Genomic DNA, 26,395 nt, shown 5'->3' with positions numbered 1-26,395 from the left:
AAACACTCGAACACTGAGCCTATGATAGCATTACTAAATTTCCGGAATACTCCGCAACACTCTACTGGTTATAGCTCAGCGGACCAGTTGTTCAATCGAGCAACAAGAACACTGTTACCCATCAAGTCTTCGAAGCTTCAGCCTGCAGTAGCCAATGCCGCACACCGAAAGCTAATGGAAAGTAAAGAACGTCAAGCGCATTACTACAACCGCAATGCACGTGACATAAAGCCATTACACGTCGGTGACACCGTCTGCATACAACCAACGGAACGGAACACAACATGGGAAAGGGGAACAATTTAGGCAAATCCCCAAATTCGTTCGTATGATGTGAGAACATAATCTGGCGGCGTCATCAATAGAAATCGCAAAAATCTGAGACAAAATACCAGAGCTCTACACTCCAAGGGAGGAAAATCGTGAAAATGAACAATTCTTTGATGCACTAGAATTACCTCCCATTGAACTTCCGAATTATAAAGGCCCAGAGAAAAAAAACACAATCTTCTATTAAACCACTAATAACAACAACTAGATCAGGTCAACAAATTAAGCCACCTGAGCGGTTCAAAGACTATGTGCTTAACTTTGTAAATAGTGTTCTGTAATTATGTGCAGACTTTTGAAATCACACATGCGTTACTTGTATGTAATTTATAATTTGCGTGAATACATGAAGGCAACTTGAGATCATGTATACTGCTTATTATGTGCATATGATTAAGCAAATAGTAATGACTTTTATTAATAAGAAGTACATTCATGATCATGTCTTTCTTTTTAAAAGAGAAAGGATGTAACAGTATAAGCCTTTAATTGAATGCATGAGTCATACCCAGTGCCACTCTGTTAGTATATACATAAATGCCCCCGTAATTTACTCAGTCTATTGCTAGCGCTCACAACATACACGCGCACTTTCAAGTTGCCCGATAATATATTTATTATGGATGTTTAATAAACTTATAAACCATACGTGTAGTTTATTAAGTACACCATAAACAATGACCCAAAATAAATGGTCGATGACCCAAAAGTTGGTCATCGTGACGTCAATCAACCATAAAAATTGTCATGAACGCCTAAAATGACATCATGGAAAAATAATCCGCCTTATTTTAATTTTAAACAGAAATTAATGAAAATCAAAATATTGACGCTTAGAAGATGGTTACACCACTTAAAACAAGAATAATACAGAGATTTCATCATATCTTAAAATAACCTGCTTCATGCTTGGTTGAGTCGCTGCCAGAAATAACTATCGTCGAATACCGGCAGAGCTCCAGATAAGGGTCGTATTTTCGTAATTACGAATTATTTTCAAGTCCGTTACGTATTTATTTTAAAATCTTGTCGTACCATTAAGAATTACAAAATCAAGTTACGAATATTATTTTTACATCGGTTCGTATCGATTTTTATTGAGTTCTTTTCGCATATTAAAGATCTTTTCGGTGCTTATATAGAATGGTTATCGGGTTTGTTTGCCGCAATTTTTTCCAATGAAAGCGGCGTATACAGTCTATCTGTCAAAAAACAATGGCGGCGCCCAGAGAGCGTCCTTAAAAAACTGCAAAGCGTCCAAAAACACGCTTTTAACATATTGTACGCAAAGTGAGCCGAAGTTAAATGTTTAGAAAGAAATTATAGAAATGATCTTATACGATGTTGTATGTTCAGTTTCCGACGCAATCGGAAAAGCTAATCAAAAACGCGACACGACGGGTCCAAACACAAAAAACATTGAACGAGTGGAAGGGACAAGTCCCGTGGCTAATCGTTGAAAAGATTGAAGGAGAGACCTGTTTTAATTGTGAAATATGTAAAAATTCATCTAAGGCATGCAATCTAAGCACAGTTTGGGCATATGAAGGTTTTTGAAAAATAAAATTGTATAATACTGAAAAGACACTGTTGAACTCGTATAAATAAAGTTGCTAGTATGTTTATTTTGATTTTTTTGCGTGAAAATAACCATTACTATTTATTTTAAGGTAATTTATAGAAAATAAGAATTATTTTCCAAAACGTAGTAGTTACGTTAAGAATAAAATTTCAGAGTTAAGAATTCTTTTTGAAAATCCGGTAGTAATTTAAGAATTTCACAAAACCTTATCTGGAGCTCTGAATACCCACGACTAATTCATTACGTTACTCTCCAGCATAAGATAAATGAAGAGCAGCGGAATGGGTCAAACGTGGGTGTCCGACGATGCTTTAACATACGCTTAACCAAGCTACTATGCTGTTTAAGCTAGAGGTAGTAACAATTATTCTTTGTTTAATCCACATGTAAAAAGTAACGATCATAAATGCACACAGCGCCCTGATCAACACTTGAACAGAGGATCGTTTAGGTATTATGTTGGTTACAATAAAGTTGATCCTAAATGACTGACAAGCTGAAAGCAAGCTATAGTGTAACAAACCTTTAATGATTATGTATAGGAAACATGAATGAAGCGTTATGGAAGAATCTCGCCATACAGTTGTCCATTGTATTGTTTTACTGTTCATTGAAAAAATTAACAAGGAAATTGCGCAGGCTGGTTAGGACCTACGCTTTCCGCGGACGGCATAAGACCCATTTTCGCATGACGCGACTCAAATGTCTAAGAAAGAAAACCACTCCACGTTTTAATTTGTCAAGATCTGAATAGTTAATATGTTCATTATCATTTTAGTTGATCTTTTTAATAAGACTTAAGTTAATGTGCAATCTGATTGTATTGTGATTATTATTCTTTATCCGGTTTCAAATCTAAAAATATCTTCTTTGTATGATGGCTAAAAACATTGATAATTAAACCATCTTTTAAAACAATCTCTACAGAAGACAGAAGTGTCAAGTAGCACATGCACTAACTTGACTTACAGTTACTAGTATGTTTTTTCCAGACCTTTTCAATCAAAAGTATATTTAGTGCCAATGATATTTACAGCAATATAAAGTATCCAGCTTTGGATGACATGTACTTTCTCGACTTTCTCGACTTTCAGCTCTTCAAAAATTATTATTATCAAAGTAAGCATATCATCGAATCAAAAGGTGATACTTTGCCCCATTCCTTTCAAATAATCAAGCTAACATTCTACAAAGGAGTGTTAACGTGGATTAAAAATAAGTTGTAAAGACGTAAGTGATAAAAGTGTATCATCAAACGCGCCCTGAAAAAAAACGGACAATGTCGGCGTCTTTAAGTCAGACCCGAGGTAGGTGCCGACCGACTATGACGTCATTACTTTTCAGTATAATATTGACAACATTTTGATTTATATAAAAGAAAACGTACACTGTGTGATTTGGAGTGGTGGCATTCCTTATCTACGTCATCACAGAGCTCTGCAACCGGCTTAATCAAGGGCGATGTTTTTGCAGCCATTGTACTGTGGTCTTTTATATTGAAAACAGTATATTGTTCAATCTTTATAATATTCTTACTTATTGTGAATTACGATCAAAAACTCAGATGAAGATAAGAGATGTGTTTGTCAGAAACACTAGGCCCCCTATTGCACCGCTTTCATTTATACATTTATTTTATCATTTGGCAGGTACAGATCATTTTTAAAAGGGACGTACTATTTTTAAAGGAATATAATAAAAAAATATTACTTCTCTTGTGAAAATGAGTTGTTCAATGATTTATAGAAATTATCTCCCTTTTAAGCATATTACTTCCCTTGGATTTATTTTTTTAACCTTTGACCCTGAAGGATAACATTGACCTTGACCTTTCACCGCTAAAAATGTGCAGCTCCGTGAGATAAACATGCATGCCACATATCAAGTTGCTATCTTCAATATTGCAAAAGTTATTGCCAATGTTAAAGTTTTCGGACGGACGTACAGACTGACTGAGGGACAGTTCAACTGCTATATGCCATCCTGCCGGGGGCATAAAAAAACGTTCTTATCATTGGCGTAATTGATTTTTAGATACGCACAGTTTGATGAAATGTTTAAATAATTAAACAAAGCTTTGGGACGCTTTACTGTATCACGTCCAGAAGGCGGGCTTTTATTCATTTATGTTATTAGCAGTACTCACGGGTGTTTTACGCACAATGCAAATACATGAATACCGATGAGGTCATACCATATATTATTTTATGCTAATTACTGGCACACTAACCGCGTTTTTAAATGTGACATTTGCCGCAATCCCATTAACTCAAAGCTTCAAATATAGAATTTACAACCTTGCAGTGTTGCATAACAGTTGTTCTGATTCCTTTATTAAACTGACGGTTGCCCTTAACAAATCAATCAATGGATATATTACTATACTCTAAATGCCTTGAGGTTTCTAAACTGTTTTGTTATGTGTATTGATCAGAGTGTATTTGTGAATTAATAGGCCACATCCGCGTCGTCATGACATCTTTGAGTACTAACCTGCCCTTATGACCTGCAGGTAGGTCACAATTTACCCCTGCTGTACGGGTATTCGCCAAACAAATAGATTTAAAAGGAAACCATAACCCACTGACCAATGGTGACCTTAACGTTTCCCGGTAGTCATGGGCGTGTGTGGCTCGTCAGATGAGTAATTTTGATGCCGAATTATAAGGGAACCATTAGGGAATATTTAAATAATATAAATCTTGAATAATGTTTGTGTAGTACTTTAGAAACCAAAAGTTTGGTTGCTATGATGTTGAGCTCTGGTGGGTCATGTTAAGTATATTTCATGTAGGTGTTGTGTATTTGTCTGGAGCGGAATAGGAGGGGTAATGAAACTGTTCGTGTACGAGAGTCGTGAAAGGCATTTGAGCTTTGTCCCGACCCCGCCCCGAGCCCCGAACCGCGGAAGCAATCGAGAAAAGTGCTCCATCATCCACCCTCGCGCTTCCCGTGACAACAGATCAGTCATAGATCGACCGAGGAGACCCACTGACCCCATCCGGAGCCACCATCGCCTATTTCCACCCACTTTCTCCCAAACAGTCAGGCCGCGTACCAAGCAGGAGAGCGGTAAACACGCGCCACTCAAATTACTATTTATTTTGCTTTAACTTTATAGTAATAGGAAAATTAATAATAATAAAATATAGTTATACCTTTATCATGTGTTATTATGTCATAATAACAAACATTCTCATGTTGAAAGATAAAATAATAAAAGATGAGAATGTTTGTTATTATGGCATAATAGCACATGATAAAGGTATAACTATATTTTATTATTATTAATTTTCCTATTATTATAAACACTGTAAAAAACATAAGCAGATATCAACAATTCCAACGTTGTTAAAAATTGTATTGCTTGATTGATTTGAATGATGCATACACTTTAATAAATTTCGTTCGAATTTAGTGGTTTCATTTCTATTGTGTCTGCAGTAAAGACAAGTTTTCACACTATTCAAATAATATGCACAAGTGCATATTTAACTGAAACGTCACTGTTTAAACGAGTAAATGATAAAAATACATACTCAAAGGTCTATGATAAAATTTGGCATGTTAACAGATTCGGCAATCTTCTTGACATTGGTGTCACATAATACCGGAAAACAATATGCTGCGTTAAATGAACTTGTTTTTTTAATGTTATTTGTCATAACCCGTGAACCGAGTGCCGATGGTTTTGTCAGTTCCTTGTATTACCACAAAAATGCATATTTCAAATTGCATATTGGAACAAATAACTCGATCAATCAAACGCGTCAAATGTCGTCGAGGTTTTAAATGAGCCAATCACATAGCTTAAATCACACACACGAATAGTTAAGTTTATATTGGAACAGGTGATCGTTTTATTACATCGTCTAGAAACTCTAAAGTGTCTGTTTAATAAAATAATGTTATATTATGCTTAGAGCTTCATATAACGGCGATCGTTTACTGCAGCCATGCGCTCTGAACTACACGCACTTCCAGCACGCACATGTTATTTAGGGCGACTCTTCATGAAGCATAAGATAGCCAAGATAAAACCAGTTGTACTCGGTTGGTGGCTTATACGCCTGGATCTCAGTAGCCGGCTTAAGCACGCGCCTTCCTTCAACGCTGAACATGGCGTAGATAATTTGCTGATCTGTGTTCATGAGCGACAGAGACATAAAATACTCCACTGCCTGGCGGAACTGATATTCATATGCAAGAATAGTCAAGCGGTTTGCAAAGACGATACCGCCTCCGATCCACAGTAAATTGTTTTTAAAAATAACCTCCGGTGACAATGCAAGATTTGCGTTAAACAATATTAAATTCATGGCTACCATAGTTTCGTTGAAATTTGGCGGTCTTTTCAATCGAAATGGTGTAGTGGACGTCCTGTCCCGGAAATAGCCAATTTCAAGCCACATGAAGTAGTCCGTGTTGAACGTATTATCTTGTGCGACCCTACCGAGGACGTCATATTTGGCTATTTGCGAGCAGGCATATTCAGGTAACACGGTGTTAGGGTAGTGTTTAGGGTAACCTTTCTGAGAATAGATGGCAAAAATTCTGTCTCGTAAATTGAATGCCCAAGATGAATTTCGTTGAATCACAATTATTTTGGTTGTTTCGTTTCTAATTCTCCGAATATTACTCATTCTGTCAGCAAATTCGTACGAATCCGTGTAAACAATCACTGGGTTTAAAATGTATTTAAAAACTTCACTCCAGTTGTTGTAGGTATTCTTCGTAAATATGTTATTGACCGAACCTTTACGAAATGTTCCCAGATTAAAATAGGCCGTAACGACAGTGATGCTGTTGGCGGCCACATCAAATGTTGGTTGGTTGGGAAGCTGGGTAGGTACTGTCGTCGTAGGCTTAAAAAGAGTAAATGAAACGTGATTGTTCAATGACAAATAACAAAACAGTAACCAAACATAGGCTAGGGTTGGATTATTTTATTGGTTTATCTTAGAACCTATGTCTTGATATGTTTAACAGGTAAGTTCTACGTTATATTTACGGTAATTTTATGAAAAGTAAATGGGGAATGTATAGATTTTTTAATATTACAAAAACTATAACCGATCTCTTATATATCTTTTTTGCCGAAGTGTCCAATTTATGTTTGAACAATCGACATGTTATGAAACTTGAGAAAATTGAACGCATGCAGCGAATAAGAAAGCATCACGTGTTGATTTTTGAAACCAATAAAAATCTATAAATCCATCCGTCTCGTTCTTAAGTTCTAACAGGGTCTAAAACACCTTGATGGAGATACATCATTTGACAAGAATGGTGTATACATTCAACGTCATGGTCATTTGTTTAACTCTTGTTAAGGACTCATGTTTGTGATAAAAATAAGTTATATCATTCTGATTGTATTTTCCATCTAGATGTTTTAATTATCTTCGTGTATAGAAGCTGCAATTTATTTGTTTAAAATGCAATCTTTTCTAATGACTGTGATTTCCGTTTCAGTAACTATAAAAGATGAGAAAGAAGTCCAACTATTTCGCAAAAAAATAGTTTAAATTGTTAATAGCATTGTGAAGTGTTGACTTTCCACAAGTTAGGTGGCATATGAAATATATATGTTCTTCTACCAACATCTATTTCTGTTTTTATTAATACATAATTCTAATTGATTTCTGCATTTGTCTCATGTATTAACATAAACAGAAACTGATCTAAGAAACGATAATATAAAGGAGTAAACGCATTTTTACAGAAGCGAACAGTGTGTATGGTATTACTTAATAATGTTTTTTTTAAATATAATTTAAAGTTGTTATTTTCTAACTATTTATGATACAATGTGAGACTGAGAAATTGTATAGTTGTGAAGGCCAAGAATCGAAATGTAAAACGTGTCAATGTAACTAAGTTAACACAAAATAAAAATAAACAATACGCTTTTAAAAGAAAGCCAAGAGACACATCTAACATAAGTGAGCAATAAACAAGTGCCACTGAAGTAAACCAAAACTCGATTAAAAAGGAGAAGAAGAAGATATACACTGAATGTTTATAAGAGAATGTCTTTTGTTTGTATGCTGTTCTGGGAAATTAACAAGTTCACATGCAAATTAAAGGGGCCTGTTCACGTTTTGGTAAATTGACCAAATTAAAAAAAAATAATTCCAGATTCGCAAATTTTCGTTTTTGTTATAATATTTGTGAGGAAACAGCAATACTGAATATTTACCATGCTCCAAAATATCCATTATATGCATCTTTTGACGATTTAAAAACCTAAAAATTATAAAGCGTTGCAACGCGAAACGAATGAATAATTTGGAGAGTTCTGTTTTTGTCGTTAAATTTTGTGAAACTACGAGGATTGCTGATATGAAGTATAAAATACGTCCCTTATTGTACGAGCACGGATGGCCGAGTTGTCCAAGTGGGTAGACTTTTACTCTAGGACTTGAGGGATCAGAGGTTCGAGCCCTGGTGAGGGTTACTTTTTTTCTATTTTTAATTGTATTCTTCTAATTTTTTACTGGAGGTGTTAAGTTCCAATGTTTACATTTATCAATATAAAGCTTTTAAAGACAAACCTCAATTCAAGCCTACATCTGTAAAAAGGCCCCTTTAAATCATGCCTCCTTAAGGATTGAACCAATGAGTATTCAAGAAACTGGTAAGTAAAGTTTGATTCACAGCCAAATTACAGATCTTTTCATGTTCCTATATGCAGGGCATATCAATAAACTAGTCTCTTTGTGTTGACTATTTTTAGTTCGATTTTGATCAATGTCACCGTTAAACATAAAGCTTTATACGGTCTGGCAAAAAATACATTAACGACATCAGAATTACAAATCCTATATATTGGTGATCGCAACGCGTCCCTCGTATGAAAATCTAGTATTTTTCAATGCGCTTCTACAATATTTTACAATATAATTTCATATATGTCTAGTTTTTATTGTAATTTTGAATATCTGATGCATTATCAACGTATTGAAACGTTTCGGATAAAGTTACTGTTACCTTTTCCAACACTTAAGTATGATACTTATAGGGACCATTTCTATAAAATAGATTTCTCCTATAGCAAATTTAATACCTTACAGTTATAAAATGGGTAAAAACAAACTAAACATGTGATTAATACATATAAAGAAAGTGCAATTAAATTACATGTACTTCATTCAGAATACTTTATGCCCAACGGAATTAAGAAAACATAATCTCAATATGACAGCATTTATCATCGGATTGATTGTAAAAACAGATCACGTTGAAACAAAACAAGCGTCCGAGCCGCTTCATCCGTGACATTGAGCCGTATTTCAAAATTCACATAAAACCTTTTATCGCTATACGTAAATTGCTTTAGGTTCACAATGTATGACGGGATTTTTACAAGTGTCAATTAACCGACGCGCTTTTTAGTTGTGAGCGTTAGCCCACAACTAATTTAGAGAGGCAGTTTTGCAAGTCAGTCTGCTTAAAATACGCTAGGAACGACAACTGTAAGTCTCTACGCTAGAAACGATAATCACTGCCTGGTTATACTTAACCACTGGTACACTGCAGCAGACAGCCTATATGTAAACGATATGTTTAAGAGCTTGTTCAACAATGTTGGCCAGTCTAGTGTTTATTACAGCTTGTGCGACGACATTTGCCAGATTATCATTGAAATCTGTACAAATTGGCTGCTTTCAGGGAAAACAGGGCTTAATGCTGCATTAAAAGTCTGTCATGTGGCCAAAATTGTTGCTCAATAATTCAAAGAAAATAGATAAAGTATTAGATATACATAATACAACATGTACATGAGTATAGGCTTGTTATTCTTTAGCAAGGAATCACAATTCTAAAGATGGTTGCCAGTGCAGCAACCAATTGTGAAAAAAGAGACATATTGTTGCTATTATCTCTAAGATATCTCTATAAAATAAATATGAGGTTAAACAGTGCACACACATCTCGACCTGTGCTTAAAGATACACTCTTTATAAATCTAAATGGGTTGTGTTCATTCCATTTCAAACTTGCGATATAAAAAGCTATAACATAATTTTGAATACTGAGGTGCGTCTAAGATTATGCAATAGCGAACAACTTTAGTGCCTTCAGCGCTTTGATTATTAAGGTAGATTGTCGAGATTTCATTTACACTAATAACCCCACAACCATGGCAATTACAAAGTCAAACATAAGTAAACGTGGATCTGAATAGACCTTTTCGAATTTAAAAAAGCAGAAACAAAAAAGCGTACAATTAAATGTTAAAACATGGATCGCTTGAATGACCAACAAAAGCGTTTTTCTGACCTGAAGCGGGCCAAGCAGGAATCTGTTGGTAAAACTAACTCCCATGATTAGGCCGACTACAAGTACACCCAGGAACTTCACAACTGAAATAAAAGAAGTCGTTAAGTAAAACAGTGATTTCTTACACACACACACAATGCAAACAAGTATAAGACAGCTGTTATTTATTATTTTACCTTTTATCAACATCGTCATAACATCGTCATAACAATAACATTGCTAGTTAAAAACAAGATAGGCGGGCCTGGTGAATAACTAACAAGTAGGCCACGGTTGCATATCCTCGTTCGTTCAATACGTCTTGTAAAACATTAAATTTAGCGACCATAGGCTAGTTGACCCCTACTTATTCCCATCCCTGACGGGATGGCCCTTGATCGCATAGCTGTTCCAATTGTAACTAGTTACCACATTAGTTTATTTTTTAATTCGCGTTTATCAATTTTGTTTTGATAAATTATGTAACAAACTGATCATGGCAAATCAATCAAATATAAAGCTAGTAATTTTGGTAAAAAATGAATAAAATTAGTCCAGTCCTTACGCCATGTGATGACAAAACAAAATTATTTCAGTCCATACTCCATTTGATGACAAAACAAAATTAATTCAGACCATATTCCTTGTGATGCGAAACAAAATTAATTCAGTCCATACTCCATGTGATGACAAAACAAAATTAATTCAGTCCATACTCCATGTGATGACAAAACACAATCTATTCAGATGTGTTTGTCAGAAACATAATGCCCCCTCCTGCGCCGCCTTGAAGCCATATATTTGATCTTTGACCTTAAAGGATGACTTTGACCTTTCACCACTCTACATGTGCAGCTCCATGGGATACACATGCACACCAAATATCTAGTTGCTATCTTCAATATTGCAAAAGTCATGACCAATGTTAAAGTTTTCGGACGAACGGACATACTGACTGACGGACAGACAGACTGATGAACAGACGAAAGACGGACGGACTGACGGACCTTTCAAAAACTATATGCCACCCTTCGGAGCCATAAAAACAAAACAAAGGTAATTGACAGAAATAAACGCCCGCTGTATAAAAAGGGAGCTCATAAGATGCCCTAAAATTTTTGCTGCTTAGCAAAAGTTACATCCATTTATAATCAATACGCATAAATGTGGCGTTTAATGACAATGCAATAAAAAGTCATTAAGAATGTAAACACAAATAAGGAGAAACCTGTGTGAGGTGACTGACGCTCTATGGATGGCTTTTATATTTAACCTCCATTTAATGTTAAGAAATGTTTGCAGAACTTTTTTTTTGCATTATTTGTAGGAACAAAGGGAAAACAATGTAGCCAATTGGATGAACATGAATTTTGGCCTCCATTTAATTTGATTTCAACAAAAATTTGCAGAACGTTTGGGGAATATTCTACCAGCTCTGTACGATTTAGAGATCGGAAACGGAATTTCTCAAATTTTATTGTATTTTATTGTATGCAAAAAATAGCCTTAACTATAAAGTGCTTTGTGCAAATCGGCTTGTTAATGAACTTGGACTCAATTTCAGGTCAACAATAATTTCCAGAACATTTGATAAAGATTCGAGCAAAACTTTGCGACTTACAGAGCAGAACACTGCCACCTTCAATCCATCGGGCCCTCCGAAAATAAAACGCATGCCCGTACGAAGGGAAGTAATTAGAAAGGTGATATGGAAACTTATTCATTACTTCGAACCGGCAAGTTTCTTTGTCAAAGTTCAAGGCCCATAACTTCCCCCAAAAAAACAATAGACCGGAACGAAAGTTATATTTCATTCGAAGGTCATGTAGGTAGACTCACGCACCAAATATCATTTCAATATATTAAACCGTTTAAAAAATCTATATAATGAAATGCCCGACTAATGGACGGAAAGTCCAACTGCCACCCTACACGGGGCAAAATAATCAGCTTAATATCTGAAAGAGTTGCGATGAAAAACCCTCATGAAAATGGGGTTTTTTTTGTGAAAATTTAAGTCCAAGGCCCATAACTTCGCCAAATATCAATGGGCCAGAACGAATTTCACACTTTATCTTTCGGTCATGTAGGTAGACTCGCATACCGAAAATCAGCTTAAAATCTGATATAGTTCCGTAAAAAAAACACTACGGAAAACGGTTAACATAGAAAAAAATTTAAGGTCCAATCTAATGTCACAGTTGTTGACAATTTTGATGGTTTATCTGTGTTGATGGTGGTGAAAGGAAAACTGCGTAGTAGATGATAAACATTTTATTAGGAATTTATTTTAAAACTTTAGTGGTGGCTTGAATTCAAATAGAAAATAGTATTATAGTTATATGTCAGTCATACTTTATGATACTTTTCTTTTTACAAGTTTTTGATTTTCAAAGTTTGCTTTCCTTCTTAATCAAAAATCATACGTTTCTGAAAATGCTGTTCACACCAATATTTAAAGCTTTAGTCTTGAGAAAGGTGCTGATTTACTTGTTATATTCCATATTTTTTTATTAAAAAATAAGTTTTGTGAAGCATGAAAAAAAACTTGAAAAGTGCAAAGTTTTAAAAACAATACGGAGGGAAGACCTCTCCCGCACGGGAAGACCCCTCCCGCACCGTCCCTGGTTAAGGCCTCCCCCCCCCAAGTCAAAAATTCCTTCGTACGGTCCTGAAATGATTTTATAATAATGCAACAGGCGTATAATGAATTCTATGTGATCACAACTGTCACTTACTCAATAGTGTATTTATAAAAGAAAAACAAACTACATGTTGGTAATCACGATTAAAGACCGAACATATTTTGTCCAAAGTTAACAGCTCAAGAGTAATTGATACATTATATGTTGGGTATTATTAAAACCTCGCACAGATGTCTACGAATGTGGTAAGATTTAGAGTATAATTTTTCTTATTTTTTTCAAATAATATGCACTTTACTGATGAACATTTAGTCTATCAAACATGATATAAAACAAAAATTTTTTTTAGAAGACACTTTGAAACAGGAGTGCAATCTTGTGTTAAACTAATATGTACAGGTTGTATTAATTGTGTGTTTTTAAGGGGCCTTTTCACAGATTTCGGCATGTATTGAAGTTTGACAGTAAATGCTTTATATTGATAAATGTTAACATTGGATCTAAAAAACTACAGTAAAAATAAGAACAAAATTAAAGAAAAAATGTAACCCACAACCAGACTAGAACCACTGACCCCTGATGTAAAAGTCAATCGCTTAGATCACTCGGCCATCTGTGCTCATACAAGGAGTGATGTATTTTTTTACTTTATGTAAGCAATACTCGTAGTATCACAAAATATAATAACAACATAACTCTGCAAATTATTCAATCGTTTCACGTTGCAACGCTTTATAATTTTCAGGTTTTTAAATCCTAAAAAGATGCATATAATTGATATTTATAGCATGGTAACTGTTCAGTATTACTGTTTCATCACAAATATCATAACTACAACACACATGTTCGATTCTGAATCATTTTTTTTTATTTTGTCAATATACATTAACGTCAAAAGGCCCCTATAAGCCATTAATCCGCTTTACCCCATCCGCAATACTAAACTAGACGGACACAAGAACGAACACAAAGACCGATATTTTAAATCAAGATAATATCAATATCTTTTGCGAAATATTGTCACTTGCGTTATGTGTACCGAAAACAGTAATTAGGCGCAAGTTTGCACTCGCCGCGTTGCACATGTACGTCAGATGTATAAACTATTGCGAAATTCCCAATAGCGTATGCACGCTTCGTGTTAAAGTGTCCATTCAGAGATAGAAAAAAACACAGTTAATTCTATCGATTATGGCAACTACAATCATGAAATACTGAGCCATTAGGTCGTTTGAGGACTGTTTGCATGTAAAACTGGTCTCAGTTACGGATTGTGAAGGTATACAATGCACATAAAGCAATTTGATACCTTAGCTTCACAGAATAATTGTATACATTTAAAAACTCTGCACCTCTGCACACAACAAAAAAGCGAAAAACGATCTTTTTAAAGGGACTTGTTTACAGTTTGGTACAATGGCAATTTAAGAAAAAGATCGTCTTAAATAAAAAGAATCAATTGGTGAATTATAATTACACGAGCAATATAAATGTCCTACTTTAAAAAAGAATTAAATATATCGGTTCGCATAAGGATAATGATGAATTGAAATTGATAAACTTACATTTTACGTTCGTAAATCGTTTTACACTTGAATCATATGAAAATTGCGTTCAACAGACTTAGTGGTTAGTTTTTGCTCAAAATGGTCGGGTTTAAACAAATATTCACTTGTTTGGCTAACATATTTATCAAATCGTTGCACGTGTTATAACTTTGTTAATAAAATCATTAATTGACTTTTTGTTTCAGAACTACGATAATCTGTGAACAAGTATGTTATAATGTTTAATTCATGGAAGACATTATGTATTAGCTAAAGCACTCTATTAGCTAATGATTGTGAAAACTGTTAGGGCTTGGTTTCGTCAATGGATATTTATCAATAGATTAAATAATATATGTTTGTGTCATTAATTTGAACACACTATTCGTCATTCTTCGAAATATAAATACAAAAAATGTAAGCTTGTGTGTCAGGTTTTCTTCTTCTGGATAAATGTGTGTTTTTTAAATCAAAAAGTATTTTGTATTGATCGGTTGATTGCTAAAATGTTTGCAGTTTTTGAAAATATTTAAGTCATTTATCGAATGTCAGTATCTACAATTTACACTTTATCCTGTGCTATCTGATGTTTTTAGAGAGAATATACTTTCCCTACATGTACTTCAACCATGAGTAGGGAAAGAAAGGCTATAGAAAAGATTTAATGACCAATACAACCTCCGCGCAGAGATATGACTGGAACCAGCATAGCCGGATCAAATCCCTGCCTTTATTACCAACCACGTGATGATTGCCGAGCCACGTGGAACAATAAATTTTCACGTTGTTTTTCATACTTTTTTTTAATGTATGTGATTAAGTTTTTTATTTTGAACCTAAACACATGCACTTTTTACAAAATATACAAGAATGCATACTTTCATAACTAACCACTTAATGATTGCCGAGCCTAGTGGTACAATAAATTATATGTTCTTTTTCTTACTTTTTTGTAATTGAGGTAATTTATTTTTTAATTATGAATGTAACCTTAAGCACTTTTTCTATATATAAAAGAAAATGGTTCAAGTCTTCATAATGTAATACTTCAACCAAAAACAATAATCCTACACAATCTGATAGGATTGTCTTGTGATGGCAGTGATTGCATGTTAGAGCATGGAACGACAACTCTGCGGAGATTGGACCACTCCTAGACCAGCTATGTGGCCTGGCCGGGGATCGAATATGCGATCCTCAAATGTTAAGTCCAGAGCTTCTAAAGCAAATACATGTTTAAAACGTGAAAACGGCTTTAAGCTGGACACGGTAAAATTAAAAATATATCATTAAAGTAGCAATTAAAATAATTGATTACATTGTATTGTTTCAATGTATGGAAACTATATGACGTTTAATATAAACGTATCGATTATCCGAGTAAACCGTTCATAAACATGAAATTAATAACATTTTTTACGAAAAAAAAGTTTTGTGTTACATATAGGGCTATACATGGAAATGCTTTTTAAATTGTGAAATTTTTATTTATATCAAAATAAGCTCGAAATAGAAGTATACAACTTCAAATCACTTCTGTAAATAATAATAAAACAACCTGTTATATATGTAATCAAACATATGCTTTAGGCTTTTACAAATCTTTACAAAGCAACTGTGCTGTAATTCGTGTTCTTATAATGAAGCATATCAGTATTATAATATCGTTATATTCTTTACATGTAATATCATGAGATTATTTATATTCTTATAAGCAATACAAAACTCACATTCATTTTAAGGATAAAACAACGAATTTACATGTAATAAAAACACTGATGGCTATTTATTATAGATGCAAAACGTTCCCGTTTTCCATCGTTAACAAAGGCAGTTGGTATTTTCTTAAAAACCAAAAGTAATGGTCATTGAACTCACGTTCGAGTATTTTCATTCATAGCAGGTTTAATTGGGGATTGTCATGTGCAGCACACGCAGGCAATGACCTCTCGATAGGCAAATGCTACAGAAGATCATTGCAACAGAATGATGATTGCTATAGATAGCAAACCAAATCTCTGGTTGCCATTGATAACAAGAAAAGTTAGTTTATGATTGTCCTAAATATCAGTCGCATTAGACGAAAGAAATAAAACGGACATAGTTGATTCCTTCTTATTTAAACAACCAGCTTAATGTTGAATACAAGACAACAGTTATTTAAGTGAGAAATCACCCCATACCTGTTTTACACCTACGCTACCTACGTGTTACATTTGTACATTAACCACACATTTTGGTTGTCAGTACATTAAATTTAACATAAACAGGTAACCTTAACGTTGAGTTTTGCGCCAGCATGTATGATCCGGTTAATGAAACTGATCTCAGGAGAATGACAACCAAGTCATGAGAAAGTAAGTTTTACAATAGTAGCTGGCAAACACATTCAGACCAATAGAATGTGAATTTCCACAAACGAGTCTGCATCTAGATGCAAAAAAAACGCGAGTGCATTTTATATCATATCTTTATATCAGAATGAGGTCGACACGTCATTAAATATGATATTGTTATGAAAGATATTTGGTCTTATCTCTTATGAAGTTTTATTATATATTATCAAACTGTTATATAACTATGTGTTTTATTTTAAAAGCTTAAAAATCGATAACATTGTATTCCAAATATATTCTCACCCAAAGTGAAATTTCACAATTGAAAGTGCGGTGTAAACTCCGCCCTCGAAGGGTTAGGGTAAGGGGTTAGGGTTAGGGGTTAATTGATGTGTAACATCTGTTATTTGTGTCGTATCTATCTGGAAAACAATGCAACCCGCTTTCTATTGAAAGTTAATGTATATCGGGCACATGAACAATAATTAATTTGTGAAAACAGCTCAGAGGCTATAGTACATCTTGAAAGTGAGATGCACACAAATTGTAATTATATGCGGTCTTGTTTTAAAATTGTATATAATATATTGTATATAATACATATTGCAATATGGGTTTTGCTGTATTGTTGTATCCCTACACATTATCAATCAGTTTACTTTAAACCAAACACAATTATTTTTTACTTGAATGTTATATTCAATAGGGTTAATATATCTTTTATTAAGTTTGAATGGCTGTTTAGCTGAACGGAATTCACTGGGGAGGGATATCATGTTTCATAGATTTAAAGTATATCAACTCTTACTAAGTTCGTTTCTTTGTGTCTCACTGACAAGTTCAAAGGAGCACTAATTTCTTTGTGTGAAAGACTTATTGAAGAACAATGTGTTTATACACTTTTTACTGCCTTTTGTATGCTTACATTTATTTTTCAATTAGAATTTAAAACTGCACAGTCAAAGACCAAACATAAATTAACCATAGATAATTTAATCAAATCGCTGAAGTTGTTTGCTATTGAATAATTTAAGACGCAACTCATTTTTTTAAATTAATCGCAAGTTTTACATCAACACAAGCAATTCAAATTTATAAAGGGTGTGTCTTAACGCACGGGTCGAGATGTGTGTGCACTTTTTATCATCCTATTTATTTTACAGAGATAACTTAGACAAAATAAATACAGCTTGGCTTTTTTGACGTTCAAAAAGCATAGAAAGTATGATGAAAATGGTAATGGGAACTGAATATAAAGACCATTTGCAATCACCATCATATTAAATGAATATTGTTGGAATATCGAATACCTATCTTACTAAGAATATAATTTCATTATGGATATTCCCTGTACAAATTTTTTGACTGTTGACATCAAATTCTATATATACAATAAGATAATTTATGAAAATGACCCGTACTTTGTTGTTGATGCATTACGTGTTGCTTAGCAGTTTACACGGTGTCATTTTACCTAAACTTGGGCACAGAGCACTAATGCGGTTTTTCGGCATAGCTGCTTTACCAAGCTTTTCACCTAAAATGACTTTTACATAACGCCAGCAGACACGCATGAATATATTCGATTATGTAATAGGCTGATTCGAGATAAAACAAATGAACTTTGGCTACAACACTGTGTCTGTGCTCAGTGAAAATCATTATTCAGTGTAAGGCATTCCGGACTACTCTCCGAATGTTCAAACGACACGAATTGTGGCCCAGTTACACTTACGCGATAAAATCCATCTCGCAGAATATCAGGGTCAGTACTCATTCACTAAATCGTCCGGGAAATATATAATTAACTATCGATAAACACAGTTTTAATTTCAAGATGAGAAAACAAAGAAGTAGTATAGTGTCACAATAAGAGGAAAATCGTTTAATTATCCAACCACAAATGTTTGCCGTATTCGGTCTTCACGTACGGACATTGTTCCTAAACGCCTGGATGGGCTGCCCTTATTTACAAGTTTGCTATTTTAAATTCAATTTTGTGTCGATAGGCCCTGTGCTAAAAGTTGCCATTTACAATTCGCAATGAGATTATTAATGGCACTCGTCGTGCGAAAATGGGTATTATTTTATATGCGCCCATCATATGTATATCCCACTCAGCCTGCGCATCTTTCAGTCTGATTAGGAGATACATAATGACACTATAACACACTTAGAGATTTTATAGAGAACAACATCGCCTCTGACCAGACTGCGCAAATGAACAGATTGGGCTTAAGATACGCTGGCCGAAAGGCATAAGACCAATTTTCGCATGAAATAATATTTCCCAGGCATATCAAATTTAACCCCGTTGTAGCAGCATGCACTCTAAACGAGGTTACACAACATCCCTCTTTACTTGTTTATCAGCCTCAGATTATGAATAGCGGCGGTTATCGTTATTAGCGTAGCTATAACATTGGTTGTTCGCTAGCGAACAACTAAAAACTGCTCAGAAATAAGACATTTAATTTGTACATATTTCCAAATGCTTACATAGTATGCATTTTCCCAAAACATATTCACTAAAGGGTCCTTTTCACATTTTGGTTAATTTACAAAATTACAAAAAATGTTTCGGACTCGCAAATGTTCGTTGTGATTATGATATTTGTAAGGAAACAGTAATACTGAACATTTACCATGCTCTAAAATATTCATTATATGCATATTTTGACGATTTAAAAACCTGAACATTATAAAGCGTTTCAATGCGAAACGATTTAATAATTTGGAGAGTTTTGTTGTTGCCGTTATATCGTGTGATACCGGGAGGATTGCATTATAAAACAGATAATAAATTACTCATTGTATGAGCACGGATTGGCAGTGTGCTCTAAGCGATAGACGTTTACTCCCGGGGTCACTGGTTCGATCCCAGTTGAGGCTTCCTTTTTTCTTTCTTTAATTTTATTCTTGTTATTTTACTGGAGCTTTTTAGGTCTAAAGTTTAAATTTATCAAAATAATGCATTTAATGACAAACTTCAATTCATGCCAAAATCTGAGCAAAAGCTCTTTTAAAATGAAAAATAACAAAACAAATAAAAATGGAACATTTTGGTAAATGGGGAAAATAATTTAACGAAAACAGACTTTAAAACTTCATTTTCAAGTGAACATTTCCGCTAAATAGATTTGCAGTGATTGTAAACTATATGATGGTTTATTTCAGAATGGAAAGGGATGTTTTTTAACATATCATTTTCGAGATATATTAATTTTTAATAAGAGGACAGATTTTGAGTGGTCCAGATTAAATATTGTGATTTTTTTGCAATGGAAAATGTTGGATTGTAATCGAAGCAAAAGCTAAAACATGTACACAAATTGACCAAAGTTGATATAAAAATGTTGGAATGATTTCTGAATATTATCATTGGTGAAAATATGCGTAAAGTGACAATGTTTTTTACAAAAGTGCTCACCTTTATTCCGACCCAAAGAAGAAATCCAGAAACATGTCCTACTTGTTCGCTGACGACTGAAAACATGTCAAAACAAAAATGTGGAAACATCAAAACATAATTGTTTCATAAAAAGTATTAAAACATTTAAAATTATATCGAAACAAAAACAATTCAATCAGAGAAAAAAATAAAAATAAGTTTTAATTTACAAGTTGTCCATCTTTTAAATATTAAATAAGCGTTGGCATGAACGTTACATGGTCGACATTGTCGAACAATTAGATAGGTAAAACATTTGAAAAAAACACATCTAACACAATTCGAAACACTACTCACACAGATAATAACTCCATATTTGTATTTATATACTCCAGTTTAAGTCGTTATATATTTGTATGTGTTTTTTTTTTATCTCACCGACGCGTATCGCCTATTTCCAAAATACTGTTAAGGTTAAACTTAATTGTGTCGATACACGAGCACGCACGCATTGGCAAAACATGACCGCCTTATGGTATCCGTTATCAGTAATGTTAAAGGGGCCTTTTCACGTTTTGGTAAATTGACAAAATCAAAAAAAATGTTTCAGATTCGCAAATTTTCGTTTTAGATATTTGTAAGGAAACAGCAATACCGAACATTTGCCATGCTCTAAAATAGCCATTATATGCATCGTTTGACGATTTTAAAAGCTGAAAATTATACAGCGTTGCAACGCGAAACGATTGAATAATTTGGAGAGTTCTGTAGTTGTTTCTATATTTTGTGAAAATTCGAGGATGGCTTATATAATTATCTGTCATGGTATGAACCCGGATGGCCGAGTGGTCTAAGTGATAGACTTTTACTCCAAGTCTCCAGGGGTCATTTGTTCGGGCCCTGTTGAGGGTTACTGTTTTGTGCTTTGTTAAATTTACTTGATGTTTACTGGAGCTTTTTAGATCCAATGTTTACACTATCAATATATTTAGCATTTAATGACAAACTTTAAAACATGCCAAAATCTGTGAAAAGGCCCCCTTAAGGTCGAGAACTATCCAATCTTAAACTATCACGTTAATTTGCTGAGTGATTCCATTTTCTGCACATACCAACTGAGTGCATTCGTCATCTCTTTAAGCGTGTCCAGGTTGCATCCCCATCCCATTAATGTAGTATATTGAACACTCAATGGCGGTATCTATGTTTAATCATTATTGTTATTCGACTTTAATATTCATATGCGATTGTTTTGCCTAAAATTAAATGTTGGCTCCCAGACTTGCTCTTCTGCAGTTTTAAAATATATAAATTGGTGATAATCAGCAACCTCAATACCACCCGTTTAAACGCATCGCGACTCATGTAATTTAAGACTTACTGTTCACACAAATAATAACTCTAACGGAGAATAACACTATTCAAGAAATTTGATCCGGGTTCTGCCTACCGTTTATTGTAGCGCTTTACAAATGCAAGCTAAGGTACTACAATATACTTAAAATTTGAAGTCGGCAATCAACGAAGACATGGCAAAACACGATAATTGTGCTTGGATTTGTTTTAAAGGTAAAATTTGTGTTAATGCTTTCAGTATGTAATGATTAATACATAATAAATTACAAATCATTTGATAACATAGCCCTAATTGATTTAAGTATATTACGGTGAGTTTACATGTTCATGTTTAAATATTCAAATTTCACACGAATATGATGTGCTTTGCTTTTGATTACACACATCTTTGCGCCTTCTTTATATGACCGGACCGAACAACAACTGTGTGTTATGATTGGTGTTAAGATCAGTGGCATAGAAATGAAAGCGTCTTACTTTATATTTCATTAACTACACAAACAGAAATATGCAAGTAAATGTTTTCTTTATTTTTTCACTAAATTGAAAATTACGCGAACAGCCTTTTAGGTTTCTCAAAATTAATGGTTTAAAATGTTCATTACAGGTTTAGCGAAAAGAAGATTCATGTACATAGGTATCCTGATGTTTTCTTTCCTGCAGCTGTTAGTATACCAAAAGGCCAAAAGTCCTGGTGGAAATGTACTCATACAGAACGGAAAACTTAGTATTAAACTTCAAGGCAGACTGGGAAATCAGATGTTCCAGTATGCGTCAATCCTAGGACTTGGTGACATGATGGATTTTATCAACATTGTTATAGAAGATGTTAGAGATGAACTGTTATCATCGTTTCAACTTTCGGATAATAGGGTGTCTTTTTCTCGTCTACCTCGCAATGGAAAATATGCGAAGGAAAGACTCAACTGTGCTTTTGACAAAAGACTAACCATGTTCAGTAATAAAGAGGATGTTAATGTTGTCGGATACCTTCAGTCTTGGAAATATTTTCATGGCATTGAAAATCACATAAGAAAAGAATTTACTTTTGTTCCAAGTATATTGTCTAAAGCCCAAAAAGTTAAACTTGACATCGCTTCACAGTTTAACGACACATCGACATTAAAAAACCGTACATACATCGGTGTACATATCCGAAGAGGAGATTTCCTCCAAGAGAGATTCAAAAAAGCTGGTCACTATACTGTTACGAAGGAATATATATTTCACGCATTACAGCTGTGCACTAGAATGTTCGGAGAAAATGCAATTTTCGTATTTTGTTCCGACGACATAAGCTGGGTGAAAGATAACTTCTCAAAAAACACCAACAAGTGGAAGATGGCGTTTGTGGAGGGCAACCCTGCCGCTGTGGATATGGCCGTTCTGAGTTTGTGTGACCATACCATTGTCACCACTGGGAGTTTTGGCTGGTGGGCGGCCTGGCTTGCGGGAGGAAAAACTATCATTTCTAAACAACAGGCAAAGCACGGATCATACCTTAGCGCTCAGTTTATATATTCTGATTACTTTTATCCAGATTGGATAGTAATCGATTGATTGTTTCTAAACAGCGTAACAAAAGTGTATGATTACATAGGAAAGTTTTATTTCAATTGCGATTTCCAATCTATTGTCGTGTTTATAACCAAATATATGTGAATACATTTAATACGCGAAGACATTAAGCGTTATGGAAATGAAAACAGCAGATTTGCTCAAATAAATAATAGCATTATGCATTTCAACATGTCGTCTTTATATAAGGTAATTGCAAGTCAAATGTCTAAGTCAAATGGTCTAAGTCAAATGTAAAATGCATGTTTGAAAGTACTTCTGCTTATAATTGAACAATGTCCTAAAGCGAATAGCAAGACAATTGCAAAGGGGTTGTGTGAATAATACAATACAAAAACGCATACACGTTAATTTTCTTAGGGTAACAATTAGGGTAACAATACAAACATGTTTGCCTCCTCTTTCTTACCGACCAGCCGACATTGTCGAGACCTAAATGTTCGTTGTTTTTCAGTTTTATTTTTGGTTGGATTAAGAATGTTAAAACAACGCACTATTTACAAATCAACCCCAAAGTAGTTCCCATGTTCACCACTGTTTATGTTATGTATTTTATGTATATTGGAATGATAGTGATATCTACACTAGATATATGTGTACACACATGACACATACAATACACATCTCAGTACATTCGATATACAAAACGATGCTCAGGGCATTTAATAAATATGCAGAGATTTTTGTATGAATGAATATGAACAGGTGGAAAAAGAATCGCATACCCGAAACTCAATAAAGGCTAAAATAAAGCGATTGGTTCTTTGTAGTATTCAGTGTCAAAAATAATGTATATTTTTACGGGCAGTTAGCGTTTTTTTTCCGTAATGAATATTTTGCTTTTTTGTGATAATTCTGAAAGTAACATAAATACTCAAAATCAACGAATACTTCGCAAAATATTTCGTAAAATATTAACCGATAAGTTAACCCATAACAATAAGCGTTTCTTATAGCAATAGCCAACATTTCAACGCTAGATGTGGCATGGTAACATAGACTAAACAAGATACAAATATCTCGTATATATTTTTTGTGGCGTACCGAATATATTTTCGAGTGACAAAACTGCTTACATTGAGTCGTCTGATGGGCTTCCAAAACCGATTGATTTTCTTTTGTGCCCAAAAGGCATCTGTATTTTGGTCGTTGAAATTCGACACCATTTCTATTCAGTGGCTTTAAATGAGGTATAGATTTCTGTGCATTCAGCTACCGAATGTTACCTATTAGACAGTCAATAAAGTTAAATTCATGAAGTTGTGTATTGGTATTTCTTTGATATAATAAAAAAATGTCGAAAAATACTCGACATATTGATTCAAATGTTGTGTCCTATTCAAGAAGCCACAAGAATCAAGTCGTTACATTTGAATTTTCTTTGTTCATTTTCTTTAAACTGTTATTATTGAATCAATTCTAAAATCTAGGTACATGCCTGAAGTAGTGTAAAAATTGCTTAGCTTTGACACAAGTGGTACGCTACACGCAGTTTAATGAATGTTAATAAGGTATACAATATATTTATATATCTATCATAAGTGGAATAGACTATTAATTCCCCTTAAACACACGTTAAATGTAGATCAAAACTTCAGTCAACACATTACGACGTTAAATGTAGATCAAAACTTCAGTCAACACATTACGAAGCCTGTCGTGATAACCTTGTCTTACTTTGTACAGAATACTCGTTTTTCATTGAATTAGTCAGGTCACAAGTTTACCGCGTAGTTTTCCATATTATGTCAGAAGCTGATTGTATTTGGTTAATTACGTTACATGAATGCATGGAAATGGACAAGACAATGTAATAATATGCATTACACGGCTTCTTATTGACCCTCGTACGATTTGATACAGGGTCATCAAATTAATACACAGCAAGAGCGTGATGGATTTGCAATATCCGTCTTTTTAAATCATTTTTTTAGCGTACTGACAAACTGTGTTACGCCTCAATGATACACTCTTATATTCGTATTATGCGTCTATATATATATATATGCATGCATGCACAAAAATATTGGCTTCTTGTCGAAGAGAAGAGATGGAGCCAATTCTTAGGAGATGGCGCTAATGATAAAAGGTGATGCCAATGCATGATGTATTCATTAACAGTCGTATCGCAATGACAATCACATGACGTATTGTTATTTGTTATATTTTCTTTATTTTTCAACGTACAGACAAAGTCCCAAATCCTTACAAAACATAAACACAAATTTAATACTAAATAAGATGTAGTTTTTTTTTAATATATATAAGTTATCAACTCAATTTAGAAGTCACCAACATTAATTAAACATATTGTACGATCACGCCGGGTATGCGGATACTTTGGTAACAGATGGCACTTCGATAACAGAGAACAACAAAAGTCACGCGCGAGAGGATAGTTCTTCAGCTTTTTTGCATTTATGTTCTGTTCATTCGGTTTTTCAACACAGGACATTGTTTGGTCGATTAATGGTATAGCACTTCGTACTGCGAAGAAACAAATTCGCAGAAAAACGGTGGATTGTAAAAAAATGATAAAATTTCATCGATAATCAGCATGAATTGGATGATCAGTACATATTTCAACAAAATACTTACAAATAAACCAAGAACGTGCTTACTTTTCGAAATTAAAGTTCAATATATCCATAAACGTTACAACATGTTACATTTTAGTTTACTTCGTATTTGAGAAAATTCAATTGTTTAAAGAGTCGAATAACAAATTTTCATGACACTTCTTTAACCGATCATCTCAATGACAATGGCACTTCTATTCCAGATTAGTAGACACTTTTACCCAGATATAACATACTCTTTTACTGTACCAGAAATGCAGAGTTCGCTGTGGAATGCTATTATAGTAAGCAGACGATGCATAAATTTGTATGTCCTGAAGTCAATTAAAAACAAATTACCGAAACATTTTTATCCCTTTGTGAATATGCTTAAAATTTTGTATAAATGTGAAAGATAAAAATGAAACTATCAAAGTATCCGCATTGCCAGCGTGACGATATATACCCAAAATGTGTAATACTCTATACAACAAATTACTAAATTTTCAACATGACGAAAATATTTCATCGACAACATTTACAACAGTTTAATATTTCACGAAATAAATATAAGAAAATACTTCTTCTTGAAACGATGATTTGTGTTCCTTAATCCAAGGTAAACGAATCTTAATCAGGCTCATATATGTTGTCTTTTCCACTATTAAGTCCATTAACTTTTTCATATAACTTTTTTGTATTATACATGTTAAATGTTCTTATCTTACATGGACGAACGTTAAAATCCATCAAGGCATTATTTGAAAACTACTTTTGTAATAAAAAACGCACGCGACTCAAATGTGC

General features: G+C 33.9%; 2 protein-coding genes across 2 annotated transcripts; one reads left to right on the top strand and one right to left on the bottom strand.

The window, feature by feature from the left end:
• Positions 1-5,290: 5,290 nt before the first annotated feature.
• LOC127848545 (uncharacterized) lies at positions 5,291-20,611 on the bottom strand. Its single transcript, XM_052381059.1, has 4 exons — positions 20,454-20,611; positions 20,136-20,191; positions 10,199-10,281; positions 5,291-6,777 (listed from the first exon to the last, which is right to left on the bottom strand). The coding sequence occupies exons 1-4, from the start codon at positions 20,468-20,470 to the stop codon at positions 5,911-5,913; spliced, it is 1,023 nt and encodes a 340-aa protein (XP_052237019.1). The 5' UTR covers positions 20,471-20,611; the 3' UTR covers positions 5,291-5,910.
• Positions 20,612-21,365: 754 nt separating this feature from the next.
• On the top strand, positions 21,366-23,980 carry LOC127848546 (galactoside alpha-(1,2)-fucosyltransferase 2-like). The gene is made up of 2 exons (XM_052381061.1): positions 21,366-21,665; positions 22,060-23,980. Exons 1-2 carry the CDS (start codon positions 21,626-21,628, stop codon positions 23,010-23,012), a joined length of 993 nt encoding a protein of 330 aa, XP_052237021.1. The 5' UTR covers positions 21,366-21,625; the 3' UTR covers positions 23,013-23,980.
• The last annotated feature ends 2,415 nt before the right edge of the window (positions 23,981-26,395 follow it).

This window comes from Dreissena polymorpha, chromosome 10, assembly GCF_020536995.1.
Source record: "Dreissena polymorpha isolate Duluth1 chromosome 10, UMN_Dpol_1.0, whole genome shotgun sequence".
Classification (NCBI taxonomy): domain Eukaryota; kingdom Metazoa; phylum Mollusca; class Bivalvia; order Myida; family Dreissenidae; genus Dreissena; species Dreissena polymorpha.
Note: the sequence above shows the minus strand (reverse complement) of the source record. Positions and strands in the feature narration are given on the sequence as shown.

Coding starts and splice junctions, on each gene's coding strand:
- LOC127848546 (XM_052381061.1), top strand. CDS start 21,626: ATGGCAAAACACGATAATTGTGCTTGGATTTGTTTTAAAG. Junction 21,666..22,059: donor TGCTTGGATTTGTTTTAAAG/GTAAAATTTGTG, acceptor TGTTCATTACAG/GTTTAGCGAAAAGAAGATTC.
- LOC127848545 (XM_052381059.1), bottom strand. Junction 10,282..20,135: donor TTCTTTGGGTCGGAATAAAG/GTGAGCACTTTT, acceptor CTTTTATTTCAG/TTGTGAAGTTCCTGGGTGTA. Junction 6,778..10,198: donor TCCTGCTTGGCCCGCTTCAG/GTCAGAAAAACG, acceptor ACTCTTTTTAAG/CCTACGACGACAGTACCTAC.